Genomic DNA, 24,300 nt, shown 5'->3' with positions numbered 1-24,300 from the left:
TAAGGGTGCTTTGCCTCATTCCTGGCATCAGACTGAAGTCACAGTCAGGGACAAGCTGGTCTCAGCAATGGTGTCTGCCTATCCCAGGTACAATCACCATGCTCTGTGATTGGTAGTCACAAAATGTCACACACATTCAGTCAATGGATAGCCCCATTTGAAGAAACAGGACTACCAGCATCTAAACCACACAAATCCAATTTGTACTCATGTATGGAATCCTACAGATACTGGATATTAACTCATATTGATTTTGGGAAGTATCTCTAACATCAAAAATCTAAATCATCAAAAGATAATTTCTGGTTTAATTATCATTCATGTCTCTCAGAGGTGTGCATGTGCAACTTTCAGATCATGCACCAATAACTCCTCATCCATGTTCATCAGTGATGTGAACGAGTCTGTCTTGTTGTTGTCATAGTTTTTATGGGAAGCTCCCAGCTATGTATTGTATTCGAGTTTGGAACTTGCAACTTATTTGATTGAATAAGCATTTTTCTTGTCTGTGACTTGGGAAAAAGAGTGTTATGGGATATGAAAGACTTATGAACAGAGCTACAGGTAATGAACACCTCTAGTCATGAAAGATTAAAATTTTCCTTACAATGAAAAGTGATAGTGTCAGAGTAAGGGTGCATAAAGAATATATACACATACACATAAGTCTATTTCATGCAGAAAGCTTTCTGTAAAAAAAAAAAAAAATACAAAAGCAACCAGTGCTGTATATCATGTAAACTCACAAAGTGTACTTTATACACAAACAAGAAGCATAAATTAAAAAGCAGGACAACAGCAAAACATTTTAAATATAGAAGAATTTGCACATACTTTTGTTAAATAAGAATAAATAATTTTATCACACAAATTCACATACCAGTTGCAAAAACAATAAATTACTTATTTTTCAGTGCTGCAACATTTTTTTTTTTAATTTGTGATTCATCCCTTAATTCTTACTTTATGGGATAAAACTGTTTCCACAGGAAGGCAAAGGGAGTTGAATTTGTCAAATAAATTATACCAACGTTATTATACTTCCAAACAAAAAGTCAGGGGTTAATTAGATCTTTTATGATCTAGAACAAATACATGTTATTTTCTTCTGGGCTCCCTTTGTACCTAATGAAACTTATGCTGAAGCATTTAGTGATACAAGTGAGATTAGATTCTTATAAACCTGAGCATTTTTCAAACAAACTATACATTTTCTTCTTCTTTTTTAACATCCTGAATCCTATACTTTAAAAAAAAAAATTCAAGATGCAACAATGGAAAGGTAAGACAGTACAATACCAAACTGGACTGAATTAGATGGAGTTATAAGGTACTTTTCCCTTTGTTCATTAATCTGAACACTCCACCTCTGTATTTCAGATTCCAGTCTGTATCATGTTTCTCAGGAGTTTAGACATACATTCCTCAGTCAATCTATTAAAACTTTTTTTTTTTAAAAAAAAAAAGATAAAGAAGCTCCTTATAAACATGGAATAGTGGTTTATTTGTTTTAATCCTATTAATTTTTTTTTCAAAGAGAAGTGTAAAACTTCATTATTTGGGGGAAGAATGAATCATGGATAAATCCTATTAAAAATCTATGAATACAGTAAAGAAGAGTAGGAGACAGCCTTGTGTACTCTTCAATTGTTTTTTTAATGTTGTTGGAAGTAGAATCACAAAATATAAAAATGAATCTTGTGATATTTGAGTTGGTTGATTAAAATTATTTTTTAAATTAGGAAAAATATTAAAACTATAAAGTATCTTTGAATTAATGAGATTTTAATTTTTTTTCTGACCCATTTGACTGGCTTTTGTCCCTGCCCTTGTATTTGGTGCTCACCATCAAATGTATGTATCAGTCTTATATAGACTCCATTTTTTTGAAATGATAATTTCTTAAGATAAAACTACTATTTCTAAAGCAAAGTCAGTCTGTGAAAATCTGGATAGTCATTTGTTTTGTAAAATATTATCTGTTTTACAAAGGAATTTCCAGACAATACTTCAAAGAATGAGACATCCATATTCCTGATCCACTGAAACAGATGTGATAAAGCCAGATCAACTGGATAATTCTTTTATGTTATAAAATATTATAATAAAAATAAACTCTCAAAGGTTTAATGAAACTCCAACAACAATTCCCTAAGATTTTTATATGCAAATCTTTTAACAATAGGCACATTTGGTATGATTATTATAAAATTTTATATAAAACAATTAATTAACTTTGTGATATCTCACAAAGAAGAAATACCAGTGAAATAAATACCTTTGATTTTCTGAGTTATGAAATGGGAGAATGCAGTTTACAGTTTTTATTTTAAAAAGACTTTTATATGCATGATTGTAAAATATTTTCAATGTCTAACTGTTCAAACTTATAACCTACCTATGGAACTAAAAACAACAAACTTCCTGGAAATCATGATATATTTTTTGTCACTCAAACACTTACTGATTCAACCAAATACTTTCCAGTTGGGAAAAATCTTTAGTAAAGTAGAAATATATTAAAATATTAAGAAATTATTGCCTATGGTGTGGAAACAGCCTTATTCATGTTAAACACTATTTTTTTTTGCATTGACCACATTAATGATAATGATCTCTTCTAGATATGACTAATTTCCAAGTGATTTTTAATATTCCTATTAAACCAGGTTGACAAGAAGTACAAAACATTGCAGGTGTTTTGGAACCCATCAATAAAACAAACAAACAAGCAAAAACAAACACATTTTAAAGGCTTGCTGGTAAGAGGTATACCAGTGTTGAGGGTGTGGGATGTGGTTTCTGCATGTACATTACACATTGTGAGATATCAAATGAGAGCCGTAGAAAGAGAAAGAAGTTGTGAAAATCTAAATTGAAAACTGGATGACATGTGTTTTTATCCTTTAAATTCCAACACGAGGAAAACTGATTTTTAGACTCCTGAATGCTGACCACATACACACACACACACTACTTCTACATCCTAATCATATATTAAATTTGGCTGGCTGCCTGAAAAAAATACAGGCATTCAATGATTTAAGTAAATGGACCCATGTGTGTATTTAAATGACTAGATACAATGAGATCCTTTTCCTTTTCAGAATTGCTCAAGAGATGCTTGCTGTTAAAATGTTTTTTGAATATGTTTTATCTCCTGTGTTCAGAAAACATACTAAATCTTGTTAAAACAGCAGCAAGTTCTTATTTCCAGTAAAACATCCACAGCTCTTTCTGGAAACTGGAAAGAGTTGAAATAGCTGCAGACCTACTTTGGTCAAAAACTATTTTATAGAAATATATATACATTATTAAATATATATATATGTTTATATATATATATTTATATATGTATATATATTTTAATAGAACCAAGTGATATAAAGTGACATACCAAGGAAGAAGGTATTTACAAACAGTAAAAATAAGCTAGTGTGCATCATGGGTGAAAATGATTACGATGTCTTTGAAGACATTCTGTAAGAGGTAGGTGACAAGGGGGAGACTGTTCTGCCATCTTCAAACGTCCCCTGATTCTACATTCATGAGTGTGTTTTCCATTCTTGTAGGTCCAGGGGATGTTCAATAACTAAAAAATTTTCCTATATTCCAAGGTTACCATTGTCACATGAAGCAGTGCATATCTTCTTTTGGTCACAGAGAGCAGATTCTGCCCATAATTCAACTCCTGGTGACAATGACATTGAAGCATGACTTTCTGTGCGTTGGGTAGACCTCATGTTCACCACAGTGATGGATCCTACAGTCATCTTTGTGCCTAAGAGCATACCACAGGCTAACATTTCTTCAGCAGACATTGCTTAAATGCAGAAGGCCTCTGAGAGAGAAGACATCCCTTGGCTAACTTCCGGTTTCCATCCTGGCACTGCACCGTCCTGGTGTGCCAGCCCGTGTCACAGGTCCTAGAGCAGGCAAGCCAGGGGCCTGTCACCCACTGCAGCTGTGGAAGGTGTGATGCCACTTTATTGCTGCCGTGGCTAGTGACAGAGTTTACTTTTTGAGTAGACTTCTTGGGAACAAAAAAACTATAGCGGACGTCTAAAGCTTTTGTTGGGTCTGTTGCAAGAATCTGCACTATTAGGATCTCCTTTGTGGCTGAGTAGCCCATACCATGCAAGAAATCATCCCTCTGGCTCCAACCACTGTAGTTCATGACTGTTCCATTGATGTCGATGATTGTCTCGGAAGTGGAGATCATGTACTTTCCATTGATTAGGTACTCGCCATTTTTCTTCTTCAGGGCTAAGTAGGCAGTGAATCTAGTCTGGTCTTTGGCTTTGAATTGTCGGACTTTTATGTGGGTTGCCCCTTCAGGGATCCGCACAACATCAGTGTAGCCCTTACTGGAGAGAGGAATTTCCACAGAGGAGGGAGGCAAAGAGAAAAAAATAGGTAAACTCTCAGCAAATGGATGAATAAAAAGAAACTCACTAAACATCTTCCCACGAACTTTCAATATTTTTAAAAGATTAATTTAGATTGACCTTAGAAAGGCATTTTCTAATGACACATCAAAAGTGACCATCTGCAATTGTATTGAGATGTTCAAAATTAGGATGAAGTCAACAACCTACCTTGATTAAAAAATTTATACCAACTTCATTTAAAAATTCATTCAACCATTGCCATCCTTTTCCTACTCTATCATCTTTACAATGTCACTTTACATTCTTTTCTAGATACAATGTGACATATGTAAACACAAGATAACAAAAAACATTTGCCCTCATTCAATCTCATAGCAAATTTTACTGTTTCTCAAACTTATTTGCATATTGAAATATCCTGAAAATCTTTTAGAAGTTCCAAAGCTTATGCCATAGTCCAGGCCAATTGAATGGCCATCATGTAGGGTGGGGTACCTAGAGCAGCGCTCTCAGGGTTCCGTTCCCAACACTGCTTCAATGTGGACTGGTTCAGGGCACAGATTTAGTACTTTGCTGGTCTAAGATCAGAACAAAAGCTCTGTTTCCATTTCTACTACAACTATTAAGTTATTTAGTGTTAAGAGATAGGACACTAAATAGAAGTTAAAATTCTAGTGAGTAATGAAAACTCACTATCAGCATGAAAACAAAAGAAGAAGAATTAACACCTTATCAAAACTCCCTGAAATTAGTATTCATGGAGATATTATGACAAACCAAATAAAATGTTACAGTGGGTGACAAATAAGATAGGTCCCTAGGCCATCTGCTTAGGAAAAGGGAAAAAGTCACAGATATCTCTAATACTCATAAACCTGTGCAAATGCTGGGGAAAAAATGCTAATTAAGCACCAAGGGACTACACCAGTAGTCCCACTACTTATTTTAAATAATTTTCCAGTTATTTAAATAAAAACTCCTGGTGCAATTAAATAGAAATTCCTTGTGCAGTTTGACTGAGTTATATGAAATTGAGTTGTCTATTTCTTACTCAAGGTTAGAAGCTGTGGAGTCACTACCCAAACACTAAAAATCCAAGTCTTTCCCTTGCTCCAGAATTTCATCTGGATGGAAGGGGAAGCTCATCCTAAGAAAGTGCCCTGTTTATTGGGCATCTGTTCCACATTAATTGCCAAGTAGGTATCAGAGTTTCTGACAGTGTTGAAGAAAGAAGATGCAGGCTGAGGATATTGCTTATTCCAGCTTGATTCATCATTTCAATTTTCAAATATATTATGCATAATCCTTTCTTCCAGACCTTTTTTGTTTTTGTAGTGTCTAATACCAATCAATGATATGCAAACCCATGGTGGCTTCAAACAACAGCAGGAAGAATGTTGGGGAATCTCATCTTTCATTCAAAGCTAAGAAAAAGGGATATTTTCAAGTATTTAAACAAGTTCACTCTAATTCACTAGTGGAAGTATTTGGCTTAGAAGTCATGTCTCTTGAATCCCAATTTGAGTTCTTTTCACCATGTCCCTTGCCTAAAATCCTTATGCATATTTTATAACAGTTAACTGAAACTAAGTTCTGGTTATAATGATACTAAGCCAGATATAAGAAAAAGAAAAATTGAATGGTAAGAAAAGTGGCAGGAGAGCTTTTTGTTTTTATCTTGCTCCTCAGAGCCTGTCTCATTTTGCTGAGAATCAGTGAGGTCAGCACCATAACAGGTTTTCAAGCTGAGTTTTACAAGGCACTGGTAAGGCTGAGGATTAGTGCCCTGATTTCATAGGCACTATTTAAAAGATGGGTTCCATTATCTTGGGATTAATATTTCAGTTTCTCTACATCCTGTTGGGTATCATTTAAATTCTGGAGAGCAACCAGGTTCCCTGACTACCATAAATAAATGAGGTTGTTTTCACTTCACTATTATAAAGTCTGACTGGCAGAGCAAGAGAAGTTGGTTTTGTGCAGGGCTATCTGCACAGTACCAAGAGCAGTGCCTGCCTGTCATGAAGGAGTAAATTCATTCACATACTTAGCATGCTGTCACGAAAGTGACATTTTAGGGGGCAGTAATACCCCCCCCCCACTCTTCCCCTAAATAAAATTTATATTTTCTGCAAAGAAACACAGCAAGGTCAGAAGACAGAGTAATGGCAGGATTGGGGGATGGTCTTCCTGCTCGTTAGCGTAGCCAGTATCTGGGAAGGTGATATTTGACAGAGGCCTACGGAGACCACAGCTTATTAATTGGGGAAAGTGTGCCAGGCCGAGGAAATGGCCCATACGTGAAAGTTGTTTGCTTGAAAGGAATCAGGAGCAGAGCGGGAGGGCCAGTGTCAATGAGGCATCACCCAGCAGGCCAGGGGACAAAGCAGTCTTGGACACTAAGTGACATGGGGCCATCAGAGAGTGCTGACCAAGGAACACCAGGATCTGATTAGGAAGTAAAGCAGCTGCTCTTCTCACGGGAGGAAGAAGAGGCTGTGAGGGGCCAGGGCCAGAGTGATCCGTGAGAAGACTGCTGGTCAGCCAGGCAAGACTTGGTGACTGGGAGGGATGGGGAGATAGCTCAGTTGGAAGAGTGCTTCCCTGGCATGCAGAGGCCCTGGGTTCAATCCCCAATATAAAAAAATAAAATAGTAAAATAAAAAAAAGACTTGGTGACTGGGGAGGAAGTCATGGTAAAGGGCAACACATCTGGATAAATGGTGGGAAGCAAGCCAAAAGGATTCACTGGTAGATCAACATGGGGTGTGAGAGGAAAATGAGAAGTGAAAGCCAACTTGAAAGTGTAGGCTTAAGTAACTGAATTACCATTTACTGAGCTGAGGGAGGAGTGGTCATGTTTGTGAACAGGTGTGAACTTGAAGTATTTTAGTTTGTATTGCCTCATTTAATCCTCACCTATGCTTTCATTAATTGCAAGATAATTGCTCTTATTTCCATTCTACTTTTGAGAAATATCATGACAAAAAAATTTAAATGACCTTTCAAAGATTACATGGCTAGTGAATTGTTTTTTTTTTTTTTTTTGAACTACAGCTTAATTGCAAATATTTTAGCTCCAAGATTAATGTTACTCCTAGGCAATTTATTTGGGACATTCAAACAGATTATTTGTATCACATAATGTAGTCTTGGTCAAACCAGTTTGCAAGTGGTTGTACTGCACATCATCTGTCTTTATCATGGATTTCTTCATCTTTTCATGTGACATCTAATGTGAAGATATTAGTTGTCAATATAAAGAAGTTAAAATGTTATATTTAGCATTTTAAATCTTTTTTAAATTTTAATTTCTTTCTTTCTTTTTTTAGTTGTAGGTGAACATAATATCTTTATTTATTTTTATGTAGTGCTGAGGATCTAACTCAGTGCCTCACAGAGTCGAGGCAGGCACTCTACCACTGAGCTACAGCCTTAGCCCTATATTTAGCATTTTAAAAGTGAGTTTAAACTTTATGTAGATGAATACATAAAGTTTATGTATATATATCTATGATAAATATTATTAAAATTAACTTTATTCCCCATCTAGTTTATAAATCTTTCTTTCCTCCTTCCCTTACCTCCCTTCTTTCCTTCCTCTTTGCATTCCTGCCTTCTTTTATTATTATTTTTTAAATTACAAAATGACCTGAACTTAATAGTTATAGCCACTGATCAGCTCAACACCCATTAGCCACGTAGAAGTCTGTACATCTTAAACTTTCATAGCGCCAGTCTCCTCATTTGTTAAACAAATGGCTAAATTCGTCATCTATAACATGTCTTTGAGATGTATAAAAATGCAGGATATAATTGGAGGTGCAGGATTTATCAACACAGATGGCTCAACACAGTTGGGTAATTAATTATTATTTCATTATCAAGTAAGATTGGTGGTACATATTTTAACCCAGAATAAATTTTTAGCCACACATTTTTTTTTTATCTTGTCAAAGATAATTTCCAGTGTTTACATTGACATGATGCTTAATCTTTTAATTAAACTCTTATAGTTAGTTTGGTTTGTGCTTCACTCTCTAAAGATAACACAGCACCTACATCAAAAATATAAGTCCACTCAGCTAATACCACTCAGCAAAAATGGTTTTGCAAAGAAGAAAAATAATCCTGCATTCCATTAGAGTTAGCCATCCTATCTGTTAGCATAACATTTGATGCCAGAAATAGGTAATTTATACACTTACATATTTAAAGTGCAATTAAAGATGCAGAAGACATTGTTTTACGAATTTTCTTTAGAATAGATATAAACCAGAATATTCATTATAAACCAGGATTGGTACCCACACCACTTCCATTAACTTACAGTTTGCAAGAAGAAATGCTTTCTCAACAAAAACTCAGGCTAGTAAAAACTGCTTTGATGAAAAAAAAATTAGTTAAAATAGAAACCAGGCATCCTTTCATCAACTATGTTTTAGGGTAACAGATCTGCACAATATCATGGTAACTGGATGCTGTCCTCTTGACCCCTACAGCTGTGGCCATCCATCTTTTTCCAGAGGCACGGGGAGTTTCTCCTGAGTTATCAGGGCTTTATTCATCTCCTCTCCTTCCCTTCTCACATTCGTAATGTGTTCCTACAGCCATGTCAGACTGCCCCTAAAAACAGCTTATGAGGTAACGTGAGTCCCCTGTATCAATTTTGCAAGTGTCTAAAGCTGTGTTCAATTCACGTAAGGGCAAGCATTCTATCGTATTACCTTTTCTTATTGAAGGTCCCAATAACCTTTGTACAACTGGAGTTGTCTCCTCCGCACACCCCGCACTTGTCATACTGCAGTTTTGAGCCAATGATGCCGTCGCATCCCGTGCGCACACACTTCCCGCGCACGCAGACGGAATTGCTGTAAGGCCTGCACTCAGTCCCGTCGGTCACCTGAAATGGCAGACACAGCAAGAGTGGGAACATGGGTGCATTGCTATTTGATTCCTTTGGTAAACTAGCAAGTTCTCATTTACGTTTGATTGGAATAAGTCATATATTGAAAAATAAACCAGCAATCAAAAATCAACCAACCACTTAGTTTTCAGGGATTTATGACTGAAACATCCTTGTTATATTAGCAGTAAGAAGATCTGATACTTTTTCTCAACTTAATGTGCTGGGCCATCCTAGGTACTTATCTCTATTTTGGTATGCATAACATGTTCCCACAGTATCATCTGGTTTTTATATCCATTGAAACTTTTTTTTCATCTATTGTGTGGAACTATCATGCCTGTAGAGAACTGAATATGAGCAGCCTTAAGGGCACAGAGATTCTTCTTTATTGCATAACTGTTTTTAGGGTAGCACATTTGAAAATCTAAACTTATTCAAACCCATGTGACTGGTTGAAAAGCATTCCCCATTGTGCATTGAAGTAAAGATAAATACATTAATGTGGAAAATAAAATATGAGGAAGTCACAAAAATACTACTGAAAGAGAATGAATATATTTTGAATAAAGGAGTTAGTATAAACTGTCATTAAAAAGCTAGTTAAAAAACCATATGCATATAAACTGTGGCTTATGTATGTGAGTATATATAATACCAGAAACATACATACATGCTCATATATAAACTTGCATTTATTGTTTGTGTATAGACAAAACTCTTTTCATATATATATATCTGAATATGAGTGAAGGTGTGCGTGTATGTAAATTGAAGTAGAATAGACTTCTATAGATCAATGGTTCTCTATATAGTGCTATTTCAAGGTTATGTTTTTGTTTTTATTTCTCTGTGCTAATTATTTATTGGTACTTGGGTTTGAATGGAAGGGTGCTTTACTACTGAGCAACATTCCCAGCCGTTTTTATTTTTTATTTTGAGACAGGGTCTTGCTAAATTGCTTAGGGACTTGTTAAATTGCTGAGGCTGGTCTCAAACTTGGAATCCTCCTGACTCAGCCTGCCAAGTAACTGGGATTACAGGTGTGTGCCACCCCACCTGACTCTATATTATTTTTTAAATGAAATGTATTATTTCATACTAAATGAAATATATTTTTTAAAAAGCCACATAAATGGAACATTAGCTTAGTTTTCAATAATGTACATTTCTGAAGGCCATGAAGTATTAAATGTAGCACCTGTTTGCAAAATAGATAAACAATATTTAATAGCTGCTGCATAATAGTGAAAAAGAAAAAAAACCCTGCAGTATATTTCCTAAGCAGATATGTTCATCTTTGAAAAATAAGAGATGACCACAAACTTAACTTATACATAACTTGAAGGACACTTGATTCACATTAAGGATCCAAGACTTAGTCAAAACCCTGGGTCAGAGACAATGATGTTGATGCCTATCTTCCTGACTTAGCAGAAGAATTCTTAAGTAAATGACAGAAAAATAGAAAAGTTGTTTGCTTTATATTCTCCTTTGCAAATGTGCCTAAGAAATACTAGTTGTTTTCATGGCTATTTTGAAGTTAAGGTCACACTTTGTTCGCCCTGACAGTGATTTATAATTTTCAAAAATAGCTTTTAAAACATTTACTTATTCTGTTGAAAAATAATTTTTATTCATTGTATAAAGTTTGAAAATATAAAAATTATAGAGGTGAAAATAAAAATCTCCAAAATTCAAACCACCCCCAAAATAATGACTATTTACATTTGGCACCTGCAGCCTTCATTCTACCAAATAATTTGCACTAAGCACACCTCCTGCATCTACACAGCCAGTGTGTAGTTAGTTACCTTTGGAGAAAACACTACGTAGTAGCCAGTGCCCTTGGCTCTGCAGGTCAGTTTGCACACGTCTGCTGGAAGGACGCCTGCATATTTGGGAACCCATTCTACGAATGTTTTGACTCCTTTTGCATCAGACTGATAGCCATTTTTGGCCTCACATTGCTCATGACGAAAAGATTTACCTAGGAAACAAAACATGTTACTTTAACACTTGACCTGTTTTGAGCCTTACATATAATCTTGTGGAGATGATGCTAACTTTATCACAGAGCTTCTTTATGCATCCACGCTGAAAGATTTTATATCATTGTCTTCCACTTCTGTCTGCAGGATCATTATCTTCCAGTTCCCTGAATACACTAATTTGTTTATAAAAATAATTTAAAATCACTCACATATTTGTTATTGATTTGCATACTAGTGGAACTGTGCAGCCTAATATAAATGTTATTTCCCTAGCTTCTCCTATTTATTTCTGTTAGAGTTCAAACACTTGTGGCACAGGGTAGTTACTGATGCAGAGTAACATACCATTAGGTGGGCAGGGCATCACACTGCAGGAGCGGTAGATGGCTCTCTTTCCTGTGCAGTAGCGGCCACTGTTTCTGGGTGCAGGGTTATTGCAGTGGCGATAGGCAAACTGTACTCCTCCCCCACATGAGCGAGAACACTGGCCCCAGGGTCCCCAGGACCCCCAGTTGCCATGGCTTGATGTCTGAAATAAAAAAGAGAAGCTTTTCTTTCTTTTCTTTTCTTTTTCTTTTTTCTTTTTTTTTTAACTCAGAAGGAAAACATTCAAAAGGTACCTTTAGAAATCACTTGCATATAATGAGACAGTGGAAACCTCATGACAGTTACATTTTCATCAGATTGAACATGATCGTGCTCTGGAATTGCAACACATTTCCAATTCCAAGCAATTCATCTTTCCCAGTCTTTACGGCCAGTGCCAGAGGATCTAATGCATCCTACTAAATACTAAGATACCACAAAGAGCGTCTTCTGTTTTCTATGAGACATTTTAAATTATGCTTTCTGATATTGTACAACTCTGTTGGTAACCACTGGACCATGTTCTCTTTCTGTACACGCTGATCTCAGGTCTTTGATAAAGTGCACAATGTTGATAGCTTTGCAGGAGGCCCGGCATTGTCCAATTGTGATTGCAAGTCCGTGTCTTTCTCCGTCTTTAGCCCTGAAGCTCTAGGGTCCTTCTGATGATATCATGTATTCTGTCTGTGACAGACTCTGATCCATACATAAATGTATTTCAATGGCTTGGATGATTCCTAATTAGATGTGACAGAAACTGAAGGACACCTGCACCCTACATGCTTGTACCCCATAGGGAAGGAAGAGCTCTGTAATGACAACCTAGGTCTAGTGCCCTGGAAACATTGTGGGATGAAGCTGAAAGATTCAGAAAGGAAACATATTTCACACTATTTTGTCCAGGGAATGTGTGCAGAACTACCTCTGGCTGCCTGTGTTGGGGTATCTGACTGCGTTAAAGACTAGGAACCCATTCTACAAATGTTTTCTATGTGACAGCCTGTAGAAAAATAGGTGATAACTACAAAGCAGCATTCTTCTGGAACGTGGCAAAATCTTCCAAGTGAGAGAGAACACTCAGCATGATCTGGCCTTGAAGATTAAGGAGGCAGTTTGTGACCTGAAGCTGGGACTGTGCATTCAGTGCAAACCTATTTCCCCAGAGCAGCCAGAGGTTACTGCAATCCCTAAAGTTAGATGAACTTGCTATCAACGGAAGCAAAATGACCGTTTGGAGCTTGTCAAATACGTATAAGGACCATGGCATTGACTCTGCTACTATTTACTTACTAAATTTAAATAAATGTATCTGGAATCTTAACAAGAGGAGTTTAAAAGTGAGCTTCCAAAAGATGAGTTCTGGGGCCCTACTTGGGGTCTCAATTAGACAGATTCTTGGTCATTTATTTACTGTGTGAAAGGCTATAATTCCTAAAGAAATACCTAATGTCAGATATTCTCCGGTGTTTGATTACTGACGCAAAAAAATGAAACTTATATAGATCAGAAAGGAAGAATCTTTTAACTAAGAAGCCTTCCATGACAGTACCCACACACATCCCATGCGAGGTCTCAGGGATTTGGGTGGCCACTTACTGAGTAGTATTTTTTCTTGGTTTTGTCCACACACTTGCCCTGCAGGCAGATTCTCCCCTTCCCACAGGGTGTCCCTTCCACAGCCGGCAGCTTCTTGGTCAGACACACCATCTGGCCCTGGCGCACCACGGCACACCACAGGCGGGCACAGACGTCCATGCCAGGACACACTGAGTACTCAGGGCCGAATGTCAGGTTGCACTGCTGGGTAGCATCGTAGGTCTGTCCTGGGAGTTCCTCAGGGCCCTGGATTTGCTTGCGTGGTATGTCTAGCAAACAGTTACCTAAAAGAACAACGGAAATTGACCTCCGTAATAAGTTTAGGTTTCACATCGCTAAAAGGGGGAGATCTAACAATTAAAGGCTCCAGATAAGGCCGAAGCACTGTGCACCCACAGTCTCCGTGGAAAAGGGACTCTGCAAGCGGCAAGGGTGGGACTCAGCAGTGCCCTCTAGCACCCTTCGTGGGTGATGCATGTAACGGAATGCCTGTAATGTAGGTGTGGCTGGCAGCATATAAATACACAAAATTATTTGAAATAGTTTGAAAATATCCATTATGCTGAAACACCAAAACAAGAGAAAATTAGGAGGGACCTCGAGGAAATCTGATAGCATACTTAATAGCAACAATAAATCCTCTACAACTTGGAGAAACAGAATTCACCCTTGGCATTCTATTTACATCCCATATCTACTTCTCACTTACCTTATCCCTGTGTGTTTATCCCATGTCTCCTTTCCACTAGTTCCATAACAGTCAAGTTCGTACCTCATTTATTATAGCACTCACTGAACAAGCATTTGCTTAGTATCTAGAATGTTCTAGAAAGCATACTTAGTATCAAGAATATGGGAAAAAAATGACCCACATCTACCCTTTAAATTCTCCCAGTAAAATGAAAGAGATAGACTAAAAAAGTAGTGTTCCTTTCAGACTGATGAAATTTGAGTGAAATTCTTTCAAGATTCATAGAATAAAGGAGTGATGAGAGAAGAAAAGAAACAATTTTTGACAACTTAGGACTCGGCCAGCCTTCTGACTCTTCTTTTTCTTTCCTTGGTATCTATTCTTTTGAGAACAGGTATCTGTTGGGTGTTTGGAGTATATCTGTCAAAACCAAATTAGTGTCTTACTGCAAATATTAAGGATCAGGGTGGCCACAGGCAAACAGGGGTGAGATGAGAGGTCTACAGAAGGTGGGACACAGATGAAGCAGATCCACAGGTGACACAGGGCTTTCTCCCCTGAAAATGCTTCCCTGAGAATCCCTGCCAAGTGAGCTTTACTCTATTTATCTTCTTTTGTCATACATGCATGCATATTGCCCATCCATTTCTATATTTTTTTGTTTACTTAATTTTAGATTTATACACTGATGATAAAGCTAATAAAAACAATAACAAACATTTGTTCCACACACTGTTCTCAGTTATCTACATGTAATAACTTATTTAATCCTCACAAGAACCCTATGAGGCAGTTTCATTTATTTTGCTCACTTTATAGACAAGAGAACTGAGGCATATCATAAGAGGCAGATAATTTACCACATGCCACAAAGCCTAAATTAGGGTCTTATGCCTAGAATCTGCCCTCCTCATTGCATGCCACTTCGTCTTCTGCAAGCATGGGGAGAGCTGTCTAATGTTGCTGCTGAAGGGCAGCTAGGCTAATGGGACAAACACCTGGTCTACCCTCTAAGGCTGGTGAAACACTAACAAGGTGAGTGCTGTTGGCCAAGGCAGTTAACTTCTCCATAATTCACTATAAAGAAATGTGTCTCTCCTCACTTTAACAGTCTAAAGGTAAAATTGGCAAACAAAGATACAAAGGTAGACCAGAAAAATAGGAAACGAAGATAGACAGTTCTCTGTCCAACGTATCTGTCAACCTTTTAGATGTATTATTCTTTTGATTCAACAAATTCAAATCCTTATTTTTTATTGAGAATAACCCCTCTTAAGTGTTCTGCAAATGTTTTTACAGTGACACTCAGGTTTCTTCAAAGTGAATACCTTAGAATTTGTCCATCTGTGATGGAGGCATTATATGAAAATGAATAAAGAGCGAAGTTCCCATTTAACTTCTGAGTCAGGGTGTTTGAAGAGGTAAAGCTTCTGAAGGGAACCCAGAAAAAGCATTAAAAGTAAGAGGCCTGCCAAAGAGAATGTGTGGGAAAAACATCAAGTTGAAAGGAAAACATCCACATCAAGTCAATAGGAAAGAATGACAGGAAAACCTCACTAAGCTCTGTTTACAGGACCAAGATGAGGCACTTCAGAACTCCGTGGAGAGCGTTATCTTCATTGCTAGATGGAAAAAGCATGCTGTGGAAACCAGAATGGCTTAGCAGACTGCTGATGTTAGAAGACTGTCAATAAATCTGAATCAGCAAGAATGCTTTCCAATTCCTCAAAAGTGCTGTCTTAAGAAACTTTTAAAAAATTTTACTCAAAAGCACAGATCTTGGGACTGGGTAACTAAATATTATCTGGGAAGTCTTTACCAGGTGTGAATGCATGTGGCATGGGTCTACTTTACTTATCTGGAGGCAAAATGAGTCGCAAACTCACTATGGTTGCAAAGTCACTGACACTGACTCTATCTCATCAGCTTATGATGAGTGAAGAGACGGATAGAGGGAAAACTATTTGAAATCAGCCAACAACAAGGAGACTTCAAGATGTGGGTTCTCTTCATGACAGAAATTATAAAATTTGAAAACCAAGAACATATTTGCTTTGCTATTAAGAAATAGGTATATCAGTTCTTTTTTTTTTTTCCTTAGAGGTTGTGTGGAGATAACCTTTAAAAATAAAACGATTTCTTTTTATCAAGTGATCGACATAACTAACTTATTACCATCATGTTCTCAGTCTTAGAATATGTTACTGTACTATTTCTGCATACTCTGAGTCATATAGTCTATAGATGTCCTTTTTAAAAGTTGATGTGTGTCCTTCTGCAATAAAATAGTATGGACATCTCTACTAAATGGCAGACCCATTCCAGGGAACAAAAAATGTTTTGGGAAAACCAGGTCTCTGAATCCTTTGCCAATTTTACAGCTTATCTGTTTATATAATTTAGCATAAGAGCTCAACATTCAGTTTTTAAGGTGGTATTAGTAAAATTCAAAGTCACTATGGTTGTACCTTGATAGACACAGAAAGAATGTGGTTGTTTCCATCTGGCCACTGAGGTCCACCAATGGGGTGGAAGATAGTCCTTTCCTCCAGGTGATCTCTGGTTTTACATACCTAACTTCTAGCACTATTCATCTTTCATATCAGATGAATGTTGCTGTTCTTTATATTTTCATTTTCCTTCTGTAATTCTAGCACTTCAGTTATTTCAATCTTTCCATCCTTTCAATACTCAGGCATAAAATTCAGAATTGACCCCCAAATAGCCATGGCATAGAAGAAATCATTGTCCCCACTGAAGCATCCAAAGAGGCCCAACAGGACTTCATATGCTGTCTTGTTGCTTCCTACTTCATCTCTCTGCCTTTGTGCTTCTTCTTTGGGGTCTTAACTGAAATGTCTGACATTAAAAGAGAAATGGGTGCATTTGCCTGCTATTCGATGAGTCATTTGGGAGATAGAGGCAGATAACAGAACAAGGGCATTGAGAAAAGAACAAAGGGCACTGACCTAAAGTAACTCTAAAGTCTGTTTGAGAAACTGTTAGAGGCATAAGGTGCACACTCAGCAGATGGAATGGCAAGGAAATAAGATTGAAAACTCCCCATCCTAAAGGGGGAAGCAAAGCTTTTGAAAAATATAGGTCACCATTGCCTTAGATGTCTTATTTGCATTTCCTTTAAAAGAACGTTTATTGTGAAAATCAAGATACAACCATAGTGACTTTGAATTTTACTAATACCACCTTAAAAACGGAATGTTGAGCTCTTATGCTAAATTATATAATCAGATAAGCTGTAAAATTGGCAAAGGATTCAGAGATCTGGTTTTCCAAAACCATTTTTTTCTATCTAAAGTTCAATGTTCAGTGAGGGACTGTAAACTTTGCTCTTGAAATAAGCTACATGTTAATATTTTAAGTATGTCTGCAGATTCTTCTTAGCAGCCTGTGTTGTGGGTGATCTTGAACTGTCCCTACCTGGGTGGTGGCCTTTCTCATCATCCGCCACTGTGGACTCAGGGATACAGCAAACACAGCTATCTTTTTTGGCCTCAAGGTTATTAAGTATTGGAGAGAGGAAATTCAATAACCTGCTTTCACTGCACAATTTCTCTGGCAGTGCTTACCTTTATTTTAGAAGAGCACACTCCCAGCCAGCTTGCCTAGAACTAATGGGTATAAACACTCAGGACTTCTGCAAGTCTCTTGGCCAGGCATAGAGGAGTCCCAGGGGACATGGCTACTCCTTTCTGAATCACAAATCTCCAGACACAGCTACTTTTGAGTGTGCACATTGGCTTCTCAACCATAAATTAATTGCTGCATATTTCTTGTTGGATCTAAATCAGGAAACACTCAGTGCTAATGAATTTAAGTTTGGCAGTGGCTGAGTGCTACAAATGTCCAGCCACTTATAGCTAATAATTTTAAAATAAATCAAGTCTTCGAATTTAGTTTCTCATGTCTCCAGCTCTTTTGGAGGTGGGAAGGGAAGGATAAGATATTATATAGGATGGATGTTCCAGATAAAGTAATCTTTAGATACTAAGATACCATCAAAAATTATGTACATTTTGGGTCTGGAGATGTGGCTCAGTGATAAAGTTTTAACCTCACATATACGAAGTCCTTGGTTCAATCCTCAGCAACACACATATAAACACACACAGACACAATTACACACATTTTGTATAACTGAGAATACTTACTTAAAAAAATAACAATTGCTTTTCAGTCTTTATACTAGTTTTACCATTTAGCCTTCCTCAATAACTGAAAAATCATTCTTTTTCTGAATTTATTGCATCATGCCAAAATATAGAGGTAACTTTAGGGATAATACTAATGTGATAGCACTTTTGACCATTTGGAAAATGGGATCAGACCACTGGACATTTTATGGTTTGGGGCTATATTTCACTGTTTTTGTTTCTTCTTTATTGTTAAACAATGCCACTTCTTGCCCTCAGTTTACCTATCTGAAGTCTTCCCCATCCCCTACAACTATTTTATTGCTTAACATTGTTAATGTCCTAGAAAATTAGAGCAGAAAAATAGTAAAAGTGTAAAATATTAATAACAGGCATCTGACTGGAAGCCTGCATAGCTCTCTAGGAGTAAAGTGAAAGGTTTTGTGACAAGGATCCTAAAATCTTTTGATTCCTAGACAAAATATATGTTCATTTTTCTTCCTTCCTTGAGCTTCGACATTCTCCTTGGTTTGCTCCTAGGTTCTTTAGTTCAAATGTCAGAACCTCAATCATCTAGAAATTGAGTTTTCTAATTCCTGTGGCTGGTTTTGCACTTCAAATGATTTAAGTCAGTTTGGAGGGTCCCAATTAAAAAGTTAATTAAGCTAATTTGAATTCACAATTAAATAACAGTACTATAGTGTATGTGCTTCAATTCTGTGTATGCTGTTTTTAGAAGAAATGAGACATAATTTAGCTTTGCCACTGTTCCACACTACTCTCTTTTATATTTCATTGTTCTGAAATTACTTTAATCATTATATGTGATTCATAAAATAGAATTCTTTGTTTTGGCTAGAATAAAACACTGCCTAACCAAACCAATGTATTCAAAAATAAGAGAATCTAAATTTGATGAAAAAAGTCAATACATAAACTGAGAATTTTCTGTTCAAAGAATTCTAATAACTAAATATGTTTATTTAATATACATCTGGAAAATTCAGAAATTTTAATCAGTACAATTGAAAAAGATCTATGTCTACTAAAATTATGTTCTTGTTTTCTATCATGAGTCTTTTTGAACAGAAACAGAGATTAAAAAAATGTAAATTTGTTGTACAACTGTTAAAATTCAGAGTATAAACTTCTTTAAATACAGAAATAATGTTAAAAGTTGAAGAGAGTGCTGAAAGCCTATTTACTGCACAGAAAATAAGATCATGATTTTCAGAATATGAAATACACAATCATTCCAAAATTATGGCATTAAGGAACAAAATTCTGCACAGCATTGTAATTAGTTGACCTAATACTTGTTCAGGAAGAAAAATTGGTCCCATTTTAGCCATAAGTATTTGCTGCCTTAGCAACTAAATCCGTTCATTTAATGAGTCAAGGTTTAGCTCAATCTTTTGGAATGTACAAAGTGTGATTTTGAAATTAGATATTAATGTTATTTCATTCTCAGGAAAAAAATAAAACAGCAAAAGTAATATTAGGGGTGAAGTGTTAAGGTTCCACTGAAGACAGACTTTATCAGATATTGACTTGATATATGTAGATAAAAGAATTAGGTAAACATTTATTTTAGGACTTTATCATCATCTAACCAGCATTGTTAATGAATAAAACATAAATGCTCATTTTATTATTAGTCTAAAGGAAAAGCCTAATATATTGCTTTTTAGTCTATTCTGAAGTTTTTAAGTTATCAGGCTGACCTTTCACTAACAAACAACATTTATTTTGTATGGAGAGGAATATTACACCAAGCTGGACTCAGGTTAGTTTTAGGGATAGATAATGTAAACAGCAGCAAGTAGCAAAAGGCTTTAGAGTTCGTCAATGATGTAACAAGAAGGAATAAATGAGCAAATTCTGGCTACATAATATCAAAGCACTGTGTGGCTGAAGTTCTTTCTGTCTGAAATGAATTTTATTATCCTCATTTTGACACTGTGTGGCCAAAGTTCAAGATGCCTAACACTCTTAAGAAATTACAAATATAATAAGTTATAAACTTTGTGGATTTGGGAAAGGCCATCATCACAGATGCTGAACCATACACCATAAGGTAACTTAATGAACAATTATTATGGAATTTGATTTAAGCACCAATTTTAGAAAAAGATGAATTTTAAAAGAGCAAAAATGAAGAATATGTTCTTTTTAGTAGATGATGTGAAGTGAATTATATGATATCTGAAGATCTCTCCTCGATGCTCATGTGTCCACCCTCCTGATTTCCTATTATTTTTAAGTAATAAAGGATGTGAGAAAATTTGCAACAGCTTGTTTCAGAGATTACTTCGGGGCTAGGATTTATTATTTCTAAAAATTATAACTTCCTCTATTTCTATAAAATTTACAGCTCTAATCCTAGTCTTAAAGATTTAATAAAGTGTACTATGTTCTTGAACTGTCTCTAAAGGATAAAGTCAAAGACTTTCTTTGAAGTTCTTAAAGTGCTTTCCCATCATTTAGATTTCTTTTCTGTTTCTGTTTTGCAGTTTTCATTCTGCTTTCAGGGGAATCTGCTGTCAGAATGAAATCACATTCTTCCAGTCAATGAAAATCTAGAGCGAAAGCTTCCTTTGCGGGTTTTGTGTTGCCATAAAGAGAATCCGGTAGAACTGTCACCTACACCTAAACCACACCCCTGTAATAGGCATGTAACAAATAATTCTGAGAGTTGTATTAATAGCAGGCAAACCAAGATGTCTGCCAAAGTTCTCACAGGAAGCCAGTGGTGAGAGAGGGAATAAAAGCCAGGCTTTCAGGGCACCCGCTAGGCATTCTGTGTGGTCTCCCACACGGTTTCTCTTTTGAACTTTACAATTCAAAAGCAAAAATACCATAGCTATAAAGCCACCAGGGATGCTGGCATTACACACCAACAGACAATCAATTTCCTTGCTCCTATTTTGACACTGTCTAAACAACCAAAATGAACATTATGGGAAAGCAATAAAGTAAAGTGCCTAAGAATCCCAGCTTTCTTCCGTTGAGCCTCTGTTGTCCTGAAGGATACATACCATGGCCGTCATCCAGGAATTCTGTGATGGTGGCTGAGGTACATTTGGACCAGGGCTTGGATGCATCAATGCTGGTTAGGATGGAAGACATTAAGCGTTTATCTTCTGTGGAACCAAAGTTCTCTTCACAGAATTTGGAATCGTCATGGGAGAGGCCAAGTAGATGTCCTAAGGGAGAGAACAGAGAAGGCACAAATGTGGGAGCGAATAAAGGAAGTGCCAATGACGAGTGGTTTTGCATTTCTATTTTTTCCTGACAATTATGCTGATACTTGATTTTTTTGTTCCCCAATTATAAATGAGTTCATTTTAATTTCTTTCTCACCCAAAGACTGCACTCTAGAGAAATAAAAGCTGCGTATAGTTAGTGGAACCATTAGTTGGGGTGAACATTTGGAAGAAAACTGAAAAATTTGAGAATGGATAGTCCCATAATTCATCTGGCTCACATATGCTCAAAGACACATAGAAACAAAGCCTTATTTAGAATCTAGAATTTGCGAGGCAACTGTGGGATTATGTCATAGCCCTCACCACATATTATTTTGATTGTCTAATTTTCTGCCTTCTCTGATCAACCCTAAGCCCCATGAGATCAAAGTGCATCTGTCCCCAATTCTCTGTTGAAACCTTTGCATTTAACTTAATGTCATGCAAGTTGCAAACACTTGAGAGAGGGTTCTTGAATGTCAGAGATTTATTTTCTTGGTCAAGTACTTAAGTATTTATGTGAGATGTACCAGAGAGGCAAAGACAGAGAGGGAAAATGAGTAGCTTTTAGGTTCCATGCAAATGTAAGCTTACTTCATGTCTTCATTTCTTTTTGTTATTTAGGGAGCTGTGACTGATTACTAGTCTCACAAATAAATAGCTTATTTTGAAAGTATATTCATCTCCATATAAGAAATGTTGGAAAGACCAAGATGCCCTTGATGGAGTGTTCGAGACTGCAAAGCAAATAGATACTGGGATGTGATTGATCAGCCAGGTGGTACTTGTTCTTAAATCTCCCAACCAGGCTCTCTGTAATCCCAGCCCACACTATTGCCATTCTGTTAGTCAGATACCATTACACACAGTACATCACCACATTCCTATAATCTGAGTAAATTGCTTTTTATTACATAATACCAATTTTCAAGCAGTTTAAGGATAAATTGACATTCCCCAATATATCTAAAAGGCTACTTTAAAAAAACTCAGGTAAGCAGTTCTAGCAGTTTGCAGAAACTCTAAAAAGTAGACAACAAATTACCCTATCAGTGTTTTTAGCAAAGCTTTGTAGAATCATATAAAATCCACTGAAAAGCATGAAGAATATAATAGAGCAAATTGATTCCTTCATTTTCCTTTGGTTCCTGAGTGCCAAGTACAGAAACTTGGGCCATTCTATCAGGAGTCCAGCATACACAGTCAAACTCAACAGAGAGGAAATCTTTCATGTTGCATTCCGACTACTTTTGGCCAACTTGTTAAATCACTGACACCTCATAATAAAATTGTTCACTGAGCAGCTGACTGCTGTTGTGGCTGAAATTAAGTGACTAGGGCTCGGTGACCTTCCAAGTCACCACATATTTATGCTATTTATTCGGTAATTGACTTCAACAGTATTTATGAGGCTAGCAAGTTCTCTCTGGAAAACCCTCCCACTGTTATGCTCAGTTTGTTTGGACAGAAGCATGAATGTGCATCAGACATTATAAAGTATGTCCTGGATAACGTGCAAAGGCAGATTAGGAGGGACCTTCTAATTTTTGAGTAGTGTGTTAAGATTTTTAGGATCACAGACCACGGAAAAACAGAATCTTCCTTAAAATTACTGGAAGTCATTTTGTCAAACAAACACTCACTGAGAATCCATTGCACAGATCCTGAACTTTTTCAAGGTAGAAGCCTTATCAGCTTGCACTGTGGGAGTTGTGTGGAAAAATTTTATATTTAAGTTTTTGATCTGGTACATAAGAGAAAAAAGGAAAAGTGGCCCAAAGTAACCTCTGTAATACGATATATATTTGAATCCAGATTTTCTATTTTGAAAAATGTGATTTTTGCATTCTATTTCATAAGATATTCATATGCATTAAATGGAGTAACAGCCTTTTCCTTCAAATTGATATAAATAGCACTTTCCATATGCAGTTTTATTACTGTATCAAGGGATTTTCACTTCATTTGGAGGCTAGATTTTAGATTTCTGATTTAAAATACAGGCTGTATGGCCAACATCAAATTCACTTTGAGGGGCCGGGAAAGTACCTTGTTTTTTTCTTTCATATAGAGGGGCAAGGCATATAAATGTAAAACATTTTAACTATTTCAGCAAGGCATCTTACTTTTAAGATGGCATAATTTAATGGATCATTTGACATGCTATGTGGCATCATATTGTGATATTTTCTTTTTGCTACCCAAATTTACTAGTTAATCCATGGAATCTTTTTATTTATTAATTTTTAATGCATCATAGTTATACTTAAGAATGGAGTTCATTCTGTCATATTCATGAATGCATATAACATAGCTTTCTCCATTCCAATTCCCAGTAACTCAATTGCCACTGAAGTTACATCTAAGAAATTGTACCAGAGAAGATTGCCATGCTGATCATGAACAAATCTTAGCTCCACCTCCTCTAAAGCTGAAAAGAGATGTGAATTTTCTAAGATCCCCAGAGTCAGGCAGAAATGGATTGGACTGCCTGGGGGTTAATTGAAAGAGCAAATGAGCCTTCTGCTCTCCATGGGGTAAGCCCATGAGCTGGCTGGGAGAAGCAGACTCTCTCTAGAGCAGGGAGAGTTACAGGCAATGGGAAGAACATGTGAGCACCCCTGAAACAGGCAGTGAGTTCCAGAGTGGCTGGAACCAGGTCACAGTGAGAGACCATGTGACTTCCCCTCAGGAGCTGGATGGAAATTGAAAAGGAAGATCAATGTGAGGAATGCTTGGATGCTCTTCAGGAAAGATGTGACACACATACTAAAGGATGTGAACAGCTAAAGGAGTAGAATTTTAAAAATATGAGTTCTCAATCAGTTTTGCTAAGATGTCTAATGTCAGTCTTAAATTTTCCAATATCCTTGAACCCTGAAATGACAAGGTCATATACCAACATGAAGATACTTTAAAAGGAAGCTTACATGAGAGCTCACACTATGACCCTGATG

The 24,300-nt window shown here is 36.6% G+C and overlaps 1 protein-coding gene across 1 annotated transcript in view; it reads right to left on the bottom strand.

Moving 5' to 3' along the window:
- Positions 1-528: 528 nt before the first annotated feature.
- Positions 529-24,300, bottom strand: part of Adamts5 (ADAM metallopeptidase with thrombospondin type 1 motif 5) — a 44,587-nt gene continuing 20,815 nt past the window's right edge. The window contains exons 3-8 of the mRNA XM_076867582.2: positions 21,134-21,301; positions 13,254-13,537; positions 11,637-11,820; positions 11,112-11,287; positions 9,119-9,294; positions 529-4,367 (exon numbers count right to left, since the gene is read on the bottom strand). Of these exons, the coding sequence (XP_076723697.1) occupies positions 3,800-4,367; positions 9,119-9,294; positions 11,112-11,287; positions 11,637-11,820; positions 13,254-13,537; positions 21,134-21,301 (1,556 nt within the window). The 3' untranslated portion in view covers positions 529-3,799. The remainder of the gene's footprint in view (positions 4,368-9,118; positions 9,295-11,111; positions 11,288-11,636; positions 11,821-13,253; positions 13,538-21,133; positions 21,302-24,300) is intronic.

The sequence above is a fragment of the Callospermophilus lateralis genome, chromosome 10 (genome assembly GCF_048772815.1).
Source record: "Callospermophilus lateralis isolate mCalLat2 chromosome 10, mCalLat2.hap1, whole genome shotgun sequence".
In the NCBI taxonomy this organism is placed as follows: Eukaryota; Metazoa; Chordata; class Mammalia; order Rodentia; family Sciuridae; genus Callospermophilus; species Callospermophilus lateralis.
Note: the sequence above shows the minus strand (reverse complement) of the source record. Positions and strands in the feature narration are given on the sequence as shown.